Source organism: Diplotaxodon limnothrissa, linkage group LG20, assembly GCF_057381915.1.
Source record: "Diplotaxodon limnothrissa isolate DT_005_m linkage group LG20, D_limnothrissa_male_GT1.1, whole genome shotgun sequence".
In the NCBI taxonomy this organism is placed as follows: domain Eukaryota; kingdom Metazoa; phylum Chordata; class Actinopteri; order Cichliformes; family Cichlidae; genus Diplotaxodon; species Diplotaxodon limnothrissa.
In genome coordinates, this window is record NC_140615.1 from 14113090 (window position 1) to 14124753 (window position 11664).

The 11664-nt window shown below is 40.4% G+C and overlaps 2 protein-coding genes across 3 annotated transcripts in view; both read left to right on the top strand.

Moving 5' to 3' along the window:
• trim33 (tripartite motif containing 33) overlaps positions 1-4188 on the top strand; it is a 33089-nt gene extending 28901 nt beyond the window's left edge. For both annotated transcript variants that reach the window (XM_085344281.1, XM_085344282.1), the window contains 3 exons: positions 680-832; positions 2918-2968; positions 3689-4188. In XM_085344281.1, the coding sequence (XP_085200407.1) occupies positions 680-832; positions 2918-2968; positions 3689-3910 (426 nt within the window). In that variant the 3' untranslated portion in view covers positions 3911-4188. The remainder of the gene's footprint in view (positions 1-679; positions 833-2917; positions 2969-3688) is intronic.
• Positions 4189-5844: 1656 nt separating this feature from the next.
• slc66a1 (solute carrier family 66 member 1) lies at positions 5845-11076 on the top strand. The gene is made up of 8 exons (XM_085344656.1): positions 5845-5933; positions 6282-6496; positions 6629-6758; positions 7596-7683; positions 7879-8033; positions 8123-8215; positions 8863-9048; positions 9792-11076. Exons 2-8 carry the CDS (start codon positions 6306-6308, stop codon positions 9876-9878), a joined length of 930 nt encoding a protein of 309 aa, XP_085200782.1. The 5' UTR covers positions 5845-5933; positions 6282-6305; the 3' UTR covers positions 9879-11076.
• The last annotated feature ends 588 nt before the right edge of the window (positions 11077-11664 follow it).

Here is an 11664-nt window from a genome sequence, read left to right on the forward strand (position 1 = left end):
ATATGGGATATCTTGATAAACCGAGCAGATATTTGATGTTTACACAACTACTTTCTCGCCTGAAAATATGTTAAAAGTTTATTTTGTGACCCAGAAAGATTAGTATGAGTAATTTTAAAACTTAGTAGCGGCCGCCATTGCTGGAAACTGGAGTTTGGCTGGGCCGCGCTATGAATTCTGGGATATGGTAGTAATTTGGACAGCCTTCGGCGCGTCGCTGTGACGTAATCGGTCTACAAATGCGGCCTCAGGAGGATGCAGCCCATGAATTTGGACATGTCCAGAGTATAATCGCAGCCTTTGCGGTTAGAAAATTGCACTTGATCATGTCGCGATATTATCGCAAATGCGATATATCGTTCAGCCCTAGTTCTTTGGCATGTATTCGGTATAAGTTACTCAAACATGCTGTGCTAATAATGGGTTTCATTTTGCTGTATGCCCATTTATATTGGACTGCACTATAGCATGGCTGCAATTTACTGCTACCACAGTTGTGGGTTATGACAGTGTTTAAATGCATCTTTGTTTCTAAACGTCTGATCTGCTGTTGGGGTTTGGGGAAATCTCTAAATTCTAAAATCTTTACAATCTAAAAACGTTGTTTACGTCTCACCAAAAGAAAAATATTTGGAGTCATGTGAAATAATTTGAGATGTTATCTGACCTGCTTTTTTAGGTACCCAACTATTACAAGATAATCAAGCAGCCCATGGACCTAAAGAAGGTGAAGAAGAAGCTGCAGCTGCGGAATTCCCAGTACTACCAGTCTGTCCAGGAGTTTGTGTCCAATATGCGCCTGGTCTTCAAAAACTGTGCGAAATACAACGAGGTGAGCAGCATGAGTCTTGAGACTGCTTCAGGGAATGGCATCTGCTTGTGTGTGCATGCAGACGTGGGTTAGACTGATATGGTTTGATATTTGAATTGCCTGCCGATTCAAAAAATTGAATTATTTGACCATTTTCATGGTCAAACAATAAAAGGCAAACCGTCATATTTGTCTAACCTGATTATGAACACTGCCTGGTATTTCGAGGGGAAATTGGGTGTTTAGGTAGAGTGTGTTCAGTTTCGTACACTAACACTGGCTGTTGAAGGATGGAGTGAGTGTCACTGTGCTCTTTTTACACTGGCTGTTGAAGGATGGAGTGAGTGTCACTGTGCTCTTTTTACACTGGCTGCAAGAACACCGTGTGACTGTTAACACCGTCTGCGTTATAATGAAACCCCACATTTTTGTTTTTTAATGGATGGCTGTGATTACCTGTTTATTTTTAATACAGTTCACATAATGTTCATCTACATTCTCCTTAGGAGAAATAATGCATTTTTACACATGGATGTATTTATTTTTGTTGTTTCGTGGCACTGAAATGCTGGTGGTTTATCAGGAAGTCTGGACTACAGTTCTGGCTAATATTGACTGTGAACACTGAGCCTTGTAGCATGGCTTCACTATATAGATGCAGTGTAATATAATGTGACTGAAATTAACAGCAAGTATGGTTCTCATCTGTGAAGGATGTTGGTCAAAACATCATGTGATTAGCTGGAATGTAATACTTTCTGGTTTTCAGTGAGAGTTGCCAAATATCAGTGAGTCATTCCAGTGATTATGATAGTCGCAAAATATAAAGTTAGGTCATTCATTTATAGTTTATCGTTTTTGGCATTTTTTTTTGTCTTCATTTGGATAGAAGTGAGTATAGCTGGGAAACGGGGAGAGTCAGGAAAGAGGAAAATGGTAAAGGTGTGACCAGCTAGGAATTCACTGCTGCTTGATGGCATATGTGCCCATGTTAAATGCTGTGGTCGCTTCCAAAGATACATTTATTACATACCAGTGGTTGAGACATCAGAGATGCGCTTCTGTTAGAGAAAGAACACCAGTTTAAAAAATGTATGGGATGCTGTGTAACAAAAAAACCAAAACAAAATGCATTTATTTGTAAATCTCATAAACCCATGTTTCATTCACAATGGAACATAGAAAACATAAAATGTTTAAACTGGGACTTATTTTCTCATTTTCAATTTGGTGTCAGCAACAGGTCTCAAAACAGCTTGGATGGGGCCAATAAAGGTCTGGAAGAGAAAGTGGTACTAAAAATGGTGATGACATTGAAATTGACACATATGGAAAAAAAAATCATATGAACGTGATCCAGAAACTCTGTCTCCTCAGGGCCAACGCTCATTTAAAATGGAGTGAGACAAAGTGGAAATGAAAATGACAATGAAATTCGAGAACTGTTGAGCAGGCTACAGTCCTCCGTGAGATAAGAATGGGACTGCTTATTCCTCTCCCCAACATCCAGCAGCAGCTCTCCTCAGTTCTCATATGTTTGCAGATTATTGTTGAAACACGAGGGGATGCTAGACAGTGGTAAACATGGTCCTGTCCTAACTTTCTTTTTTTCTTTTTTCTTTTTAAAAAAAAAAAAAAGATGTGTTGCTACCATCAAATTCAAATTGAGCTAATATTGTTTTGTGGAACAGTAAAATGCCTCAGTTTGAACATTTGATGTTTTCTGTGTTTCACTGTTTGTGTTTATGAGATTTACAAATAACTCTCATTGCATTCTGTACGATTTACATTTTAATGTAAACTTACATTGAAATTGGGGCTTTAAAACAAGAAATGTGACTGTTGTTGATACAGGAAAAAAGATGCCAGAGAGCTAAACTTGTATTCACTAAAGTTATCACTAGCTGCGTGTGGCTTCCTGTATCCTGTGCGATCTTTACCTGCTGTTAATTTCTGCAGTAATGGGGATACGCACTTTTGTATTCGAGCACAGAAGGCCCGAACAGATTTCTGATCTGTTATTATGTTACCTGCCTATGCTGTGAACTCTTTTCTTTCCCCCTGCTGCTTCACTGTCTTTGTTGTAATGTTATTGCCCCTTTTTAGATGTCTCGAATAATCCAGGTTTATGATGAGGAGAAACAGATTAATACACAGGTAAGCCGTTTCAAATGGAGTGCAGATCTCCTGCCCCCTCCCACTGAGGCTCCAAGAAAAGTTGTACCCCTTTATTAAAGAGAAGAGAATTTCCTTAGATGATGTATGAAGATTAAAGTGTCATTTTGACTGCGCACTGTTTAGAAAAGTATGTCCGATGAGAGGGTGTTTGGAGAATCAAAATAAATCTGTTTAAAAGTGTTTCTGTTTGACTGTTGATGGCTTTAAGTCTGTTTAGTTTTATCGTGTAAGCCATAGAGCATCCAGTGCCTATCTACTACTTTTTTTTATTGTTTGTTTGTTTGTTTGGAAAGGGTGGAGGCTGTTACATTTCGGCTTTTTTGTTTCTATTTGACATGCACGTGTGTGCCTTGTGCATATAGTGAGCGTCTGAGGATTTCAACAACCTTTAAATAGTCAGATACTATATTTGACCCTACTGGCTGATTAGATCACTAAAACTTTGCAACTTCCATTTATTGTGGAAATGCTTCAGGGAGCCACAGTGGGACAGGGAGGCAGGAAATCCTTGCTCTGTACATCAAGGTTGAGCCGGGGTTACCCCGCCATCAGGAGTCTTAACCAGATCTAATTTGTCTCCTCATTCTCCTCTTCCCCTTCCCGCTTCAACCTATTCATTCTTTCTGCCCAATGGCATTCTCACACAATCTTCCTTCATGTCACTCCTTTTCCCACCTCCTCCTCTTCCTCCTCTGACAGGTGGGATCAGAGATGGCGATATCCGGCAAGGCAGTGAGCCTGTACTTTGAGGAGAAGTTGCAGGAGATCTTCCCAGGCCAAAGCTTTCCTGAAACAGCTGAACCCGAATCTCCGCAAGAAAAAGAAAAGGAGGACGACAATACAGACGACTCCGAGGATGACTTCATACAGCCCCGACGCAAACGGTTGAAAACGGATGAGAAAGTGGTCCACATCAAGTGAGACCCTCATCACGAAGGAAATGAGAGAAGTGAAAAACTGCCTTCCTCATATCCCACACTTCTCTTTGGAGAAAGGAAACACAAAAAACAGATGAGAGATTCTGTAAAAGAAGCTTGGTTTATTTCATCCTTGGCTTTTGAAAGAATTACTCTCAACTACACTAGAGATCTGCTTTTCTGAGAACTCTTTACGGACTGAAAGATGGAAGAGCTGCATTCCCTTATTATTTCATGGACATTCAGATTCGCTTGGAAAGCTTTTGAAGTAGAACTTGTTTTGCAGTAGTTAGGAAAAGGTTGTTTCTTTTCTATCATCCGTTTTCATATGTAGATTTGTTGTGACAATTGCTTTATAAAAACAAAGAAACCCCCTGTTCTGTTTAATGTATTAAATATATACTTTGACAAGAAGCCTACCAAGTATTTGTATGACTTTGTGGAAACGTTGTGTAAATAAGAGAATCTAGCTCACTGAAGGTGTTCCTGCCGTATTAATGTTTGGGTGCGTCATCAATAAAACCTGTTCTTGAAATATAACAAAGAGAATGTGTTGTGTGGAATAGATTTGAGGTTATCAGAGTTTGCTGTATTGTCATTATGATGACGGATAATTCTAGTTTAGACCTGTTACGGGTTGGATTTCAGGATATTCCTTTGTCCAGAATGGTGCCGCTCACAGCAGTCACGGCTACATTTCTTTATAGAAAGCCTCCAGTCCAGTTACACACCTGTCACAAGGAAAGCCTGACGTTTACCGGCAACAATAGCGACTATACAGACAATATTTGATACATTTGTAACATCAGCAGTCAATAATTTACTCTGGCACATCATCAGGCTTACTAAAGCTGCAGGCTCATTAACTAAAGGAGTGAGTAACTATTCTATTAACCTAAAACCTTCATCATTCCAGGTCTACATTAAAGTATCTGAAAGGCATTAAACAGACTTCAGTCAGTAAAAAGGAATAATTTCCTCATAGATTCTTTTGAGTTGATGCACTGTTCCTTTAGAGGAAGTCCGACACCGACCTCAGCGTTTCTTCGTGTTGTAATGACTCTGACACATAAAACTTGAGCGTCTCCTCATGGCTTAAACTGGTCTCCGAGGACCACGTGACATCGGAAACTTAGGAAGCCTGTTAATAAAAGCCACGCGAGCTGACAACAGAGACTTTAGATGCTGAGTCGCCAATCTGACAGTCAGCTGACGCTATCGTGGAGTGTTTAAAAAAAAAAAAAAAAAAAAAAAAAATAGGAAATGAGTCCTCTCTCTGCTTTCCCGTTCAACATCTGACGTTGGAGTTCATCGTGCTTTTCAGGTAGGATTTAGTTGCGGAATATGCAAATGATCAGAAATATTTTTATTATAATATTAGGTTATTTTGCCACCTCTAATAAAATTGCCTTAGTTGTCCTGTCGAAGTTTAAAGTTCCTTTTATTTTATTTTCTAACATACAGCAGGATTAACTTGTATTGATGTAATTATCGTGTGTATGCTGCTTACTCAAATACAGTAAATATTGGTGACGTGGTCTACTACAAAGGCTAGAATAACTAATGTAAGCAAATGAACCACTTTAACAGGACTTGGCAATATGTGATGGGAGTATGTGAAATGTGTGAGCCTCACTTCTGCAGGTATGTGACAATAACGGGAAAACGTACTGTAAGCATGTCCCTTCGTCTAAATACACTTTTCACAACTAAATTGTGTGAATCAGAAAATTATTTATTATATAATAATTTGTCGACATTATAAATAACCAAAATACAGATAAATTATATTGGTTTAAAATCAATGCGTTAACGCGTCTGGGTCAAACTGAATTTGTTTTTTAAAGGACCAGCTCATTTAATTTGCACCGCAGGTCATATGACGAGTATGTAATCACGTGACTCGTGACTCACGGCTCTGACGCTCCACCAATCAGCTCACACTGAACCTGTTTGTTTCTCGCTTGCTTCGTTTTTACCTGCCATTTCTGACTTGTTCTTCTGAGGACTCCGCCGACACCTCCCAGGCAAGATAAATTTAGCACTTTGTTTACTATGAGTGGGGTCGTTTGGTGATGTTATCCACGTAAAAGCCGCGCACGTGATCCAGTAAACGGTTATCAGGTAGCTGCCGCTTAGCAGCTTAAGCTAACAGACCGTTTCTTGTTATCTGTTTTTGTATTACGTCTGAAAATAGTTTTAGGGCGATGCTAGCTGAATGTGGAAGTGAAGCGGCTGTTTTCATTTTTGTTTCGAACGGCATGTAGTTTGAGGTCCTTATGTGATGTTGTCGGTAGTGTCCTCCGCGCTTGTGCTATCATAGTGACTGTGTAGTGAAGATCTGGTTTCATAAGCTGAAGGTGTTGTTTTTACAGAGGCGTCGGTCAGCTTGAAGAACAATGTCCACAGACGGAGTCCTCACACGCGCCACCCTTGGATGGACTACTTCAGAAAACTTCACTTCTCTGTGTCCTAATGGGTCCAAATGGGTTTGGGAGGGCCTTGGGGAATGTGCCCAAGATGCCAGAGATATGGCCAGCGTCTACCTGGGCCTCCTGTCCATCCTCTGCTTCCTGGTGTCTTCATTTCCGTAAGTTTTTATGTTGGTGTCTGTGACTCTGAGCAAACCTTAACTGAACTAAGTGACCTGTATATTTCCATCTCATCTCTCTCTGAATAGTCAGATCAGTAATGCTGATTGTAATACTGCCTCTGATTACAGGCAGTATTACAACTCGTGGAAAAGTGGGAATATGGATCAAGCGCTCTCCATTTGGTTTTTGCTGTTGTGGTTGGGAGGTGACTCTTGTAATCTGATTGGGTCATTTTTGGCAGATCAGCTTCCGCTTCAGGTAAGTTGTAGGGATGTGATCCTTAAGTGGAGTTTAATGTAGAAAATATCAAAAGCAGTGGTGGATGCTCAGTGGTGTTTGTAAAACATCAGAAATTATGTGTCACTGGTTTTTTCTTTTATTTAATCCCCCCCCCCCCCCCCCCCCCAAAAAAAACAAAAAAAAAAAACAAACAAAAAAAAAAACAACTTTGTGTGGTTTGCAGTGTAATGTCGAAAATGTGTCATTTTTGTGTCATTGATGGAGAGATTTCGCAGTTCTTTCCTCCCCACTGCTGTCAGACTCCACAACAAAGACTCAAACTGATCAAACACACACATCCACACATGTGCAATAACACTAAGTGCGATACTCTTTATCTGACAAAGTTGTACTTTTACTCAGTTGTATTAAGCATTTGTATTCTATTTTTATCCTATTGTATATTTTATTCTGTTTATTCTACTGTATATAGTATTTTATTCTATTCTGTACAGCTGTGTACAGTATTTTATTCTTATAGTATTCTAATTTTTGCTTCATAACGTTTGCACTGTCCACTTCCTGCTGTGACAAAACAAATTTCCCACGTGTGGGACTAATAAAGGTTATCTTATCTTTTCAAGTTTATGTCAGCTAACTATTTCTTGATCAGTAAAATTTGTGTCATGTTGTTTTAGTTTCGCAATGGGCTGCATAGAAATACTGATCCATACAGCATTTGTAGACTGCTTTTTGGTTGTTGTTGTTTTGTTTTTTTTAAAGCAAATTCCATGACAACAGCTAAATCTGTGTTAAGAAAGTCGTTTTTTTCCATTGATCTGTGTCGTTTTGTTTGTCTCTCTTCTTTTCATTCAGCAATACACAGCTATTTATTACGTTGCAGCTGACTTGATCATGCTGAGTATGTACACGTACTACAAGCTGAAGAACAAAGCTTCTCAAGGTGAGCTTTTTTTTGGGGGGGGGGTTTGCCAGCAGTTTTCAATAGAAGAACCAATACCTCTCCTAGAATGTTGTAGCCTCTTTAGACCTGTGTGCTATCGACGTGACGAGAGGTTAATCTGTGTACCCTGTATTTATCTGATGAGGTGTCGTCTGGTCAATTGATTGAGTAACTTATATGTTGTCCTTTCACCAGGCAGGACACGTTTGCTCGTGGTTGGCGTATCCTGCTTCTTATGCTTTGCCACAAGCCTCACCCAACTCCCAGATGTAGGCCCCCACAAGGAAATCATTTCTTCTGGGTTCAGAAGTCGCTCCTTGCTCTCAACCTCTAGCACTAGCTCTATCACAGTGAGTCCTGTTTATTTGCTAAACTGATTTGAAGAAAACTTTTTTTTGTATGTGTGTGTAAAGTAGCATCTCCCCCTCTGTTTCTTCAGCCTTTTACCACTAAAGAGATTATTGGTTTCTGCATTGGGTCAGTGTCATCAGTCCTCTACCTCTGTTCCAGAGGTCCACAGATATACACTAATGTGAGTATGACAAAGTACGGTCTGGTATAAATGTGTAAAGGATTCTGCCCGACATCCTGCAAAGTGTAGGCAGTAGTCAGTAATCCAATGTTATAAAGAGGGAAAAATTACTTTAATTTGTCTCAAGGTTATTTAAGTCCTAGTGGCAAGCAAGAGTAGTATTTCCATGACCACGTACTGCTCCAAGTTTTAAATTATCTTTTAAATAAAGAATATTATCCAGTTAAGTTCAATATGTAAGCTAAAGCATGCTCGCAAATGTTTACTAAAGTGAAAGAAGAAATTTGCTGTACCTGAACAAGAGAAAATGCAAGTGAAACGGCCCGTTTCCCTTGCTAAAAACGAAACTAAAAAGCGCTATACTACTACTGCTTCGTCTCTTACCTGATGTCAGCCTGATTCAGTTGCATTTTAGTTGGTAAACCCACATAGTCTTGCTCACCCACTTAAACTGAGACTGTAACTTGCATGTTTTGGTAGATAGCTCAAAAACTAAAAAGAAAATCTATAAGTGTTTCGACTTTATCCATCTAACCGTGTACTTATTGGCTGTTGAAATGTCATCCATTCCTTTGTAAATAAAAGTGAATAAATTAACACAACATTTTCCTCACTTCCTTTTTCTGCTGTCTCGTTTTCCCCTGCAGTTCAAGAGGAAGTCGACACAGGGAGTTTCTTACTTCCTGTTCGCGCTGGTCATCCTGGGAAACACTACATATGGTCTAAGCGTCCTTTTGAAGAACCCTGACCTGGGCCAGGGTGAGAGCAGCTACATGATCCACCACGTTCCCTGGCTCATCGGCAGCCTCGGCACCCTCAGTTTAGACCTTATTGTATCCTTTTAAGAGAAGCGAAAACATGTACGGGGAGGCTGGGCCTCATGCCTCTGCTGCATGTATGTGGCACATATTTATGAAATTCTGACCGGAAGGGCAGCAGAGCTCTTTAGTGGGGATTAGTTGATTGTGTATTGAACACAATATGGCATATTAATAGTTGCAGGGAAACGGGTTCATGGTTAGGAAAGAAACAAGTCAGTTAAAGCTGCCTCAGTGAAGCCTGTAGGCTACTTCTTTCTTTGCACTGCGTTGAAATGAAGCCACAAGCTGTTTTGTTTTTAGTTAACAGTGACAGTGCAGAAGGGAGCAGCCTGATGATGACTGACATTTAGCAAACATCAGATCAGTGTGGTTCCCTAATTGTGGGTAGTGCGTGTAAATATTTATCTTGGGGTACATCTCTGCTGTCACTGTCTTATGCAGCTTATTTAAAGCTAGCCCATAATCGGCACTGGGACATGGGAAGGTATAGTGGACGTGTTTCTGTGAACGCTGGTTGATCGCTTCAGCCCAGTTTGGAGTCAGTGTTTGCTGAATAGTAGACTGTATTTTTTTGTACTATGAATTATGGTGTTTGTCTTTCATTACTTTGCGGTCAAATATTCACTGAAATGAGTAATTAAGGAAGCAGCTGGAGTCTGTACTCTTCTGAGTGAAATCCTCTGGTACTGTCTGCTTTTGCATTTAAAAACAAACAAAACCGAAACATTTTTATGTTCTTTAACGCTGTGATCCAGATCTCTGTCCAGTTCCTGATGTACCGTAACGCTCGGCCACGGGTGGAAGTCAACCACGATGAGACAGCACCTCTTATCAGGAGCTAAACCAGAACAGCCAGAGCTCATCGGTGGCGATCGACCGAATGCTCGCTGTCAGTCGGATCCTTACAATCATCTTTCTGACGCCATCAGGATCTGAACTGGAGACTTGGTGTTATAGATGTATTTATTATGCTGTCAGCCTCTTTAATGTTTACAATCAAGTTTTGTATGTGATTAGTACAGCAGCAATTGAAGTTCTTCACTTTTAGTGAGTTTTACTTTTAGCGTTAAAGGGACGGTTAAAGGTTTCGGGTGTCAGACGTGGATGAAAATATCCCCGTCATCCTGAGACTGAAGTCTCCAAGCTCAGACTTGAAATTTCTAGTAAAAACATCTCGGCTGCATGTGAGCAAGCAAGGGACTGAAACCCATCTCCTATCAAGCAGGCTTGGTGGACCTGTAGCAAAGTATAACACATCCTTTCAGAAAAGGTGATCAGCCTGTATTTGCTTTGATTACCATTATGACAATTTTACTGTTTAATCAGTTTTATTATAACGGGGGGGACATTTTTCAACTTCCTGTAATTGGCTTCCCAACAACAGCAGGGACGCCTGTTTTACTAATGGCCTTTTGTGAGCCTTTGTGTGCCCCGGTGCTTTCATAACGATACCGTGGAAAGAACTTCAGTCACTTTAAATTTTTAAAACGTGATAAATCTAAGGATTATAACAAGCCCAGATGTCTTTTGTCAGCAGGAGCCACTTGTTTACTAAGAAGTTAGGTGAACATGGCCCCTGAGCTCTCAATATGATGCCAACGCTCATGTGATATTATAAACTTGCTGCCTGGAGTGATGATGTCACTGAGAGGTTTCTCTTTTATTCTGGTGCTTTAAGTTGCCAAACCATTTGTCAGCTAGCTAACCACTGCATGAAGCCCTGATCTCTGTAATTGATACCTCCTGTAACTTGAATCCGGTGTTTTCCGGGGAGGGTACACATGACTGTAGTGATGTCTAACTGAACAAAAGAGTCACTGTATTTGGTCAGTTTTAATTGGTGGTCGCACCAAGTGCCATGCTTATTTGTTTGTCTGGATCAGTTTTTATTGCACTGGTGATGAAGTCACATCGCTTAGCACAGATTTTCAGTACCTTCATGTTTTACATTTTCATCTTCAGTGTTTTGCACAAAAGTATGTACCTGCAGGTCTGGTAAATGTAACTTTGGGATAGAGTACTGAAAAGATTAAACTCATCCAGACCATATTTGCTCTGCTGCTTTCACTTTGAGTAAAGTCTCTGTTTTTTATTGAGTCATTTAGGATGAGAAAGGAGAAAAAAAAAACTCTCTGGGGTTCTCCGTCTCTAACAGTTTACTTTCTTGACAACGCACATTTTCTTTTTTCTTTCTTTTTTTTCCACCCAGTAGAGGGCAAGGTCTGCACTTGGCTTTAATTATGACCTTTCGGCCTTTGCCTCTGCTGACCTGAACCCCCAGTGCGACCGCGTTTGACCTGCTTCTGGGAGGCCTCGACAGCTTTGTTGTTTTTCTTCATTAGCAGATTCACACTGACCCCTGAGTTGCACACCCACGCGTACCCACACATTTTCTCTTACTATTAAACATATATAATCCACTGAAAACACTAAGGGCCCACCCACAGAGGAAGTAAGGTCAGAACAAAACATATCAAGGGTTCAGTAAGTGTGTGTGTGTGTGTGTGGGGGGGGGGTGAATAGTGTGCGATTGTGAAACAGTGGCAGAGAGATTGTTAAACATGTTGGGGAGTTAGCAGGAAGAGTCAGTGATAGGGCGCATCCATCCATCACCAGACACGAACAAGA

Bases quoted from the DNA above. Each gene is read 5' to 3' on its own strand.
- slc66a1 (XM_085344656.1), top strand. From the start codon at position 6,306: ATGTCCACAGACGGAGTCCTCACACGCGCCACCCTTGGATGGACTACT. The intron at 6,497-6,628 runs GTAAGTTTTTAT...CTCTGATTACAG, and splicing joins TTCCTGGTGTCTTCATTTCC to GCAGTATTACAACTCGTGGA. The intron at 8,034-8,122 runs GTGAGTCCTGTT...CTGTTTCTTCAG, and splicing joins CTAGCACTAGCTCTATCACA to CCTTTTACCACTAAAGAGAT.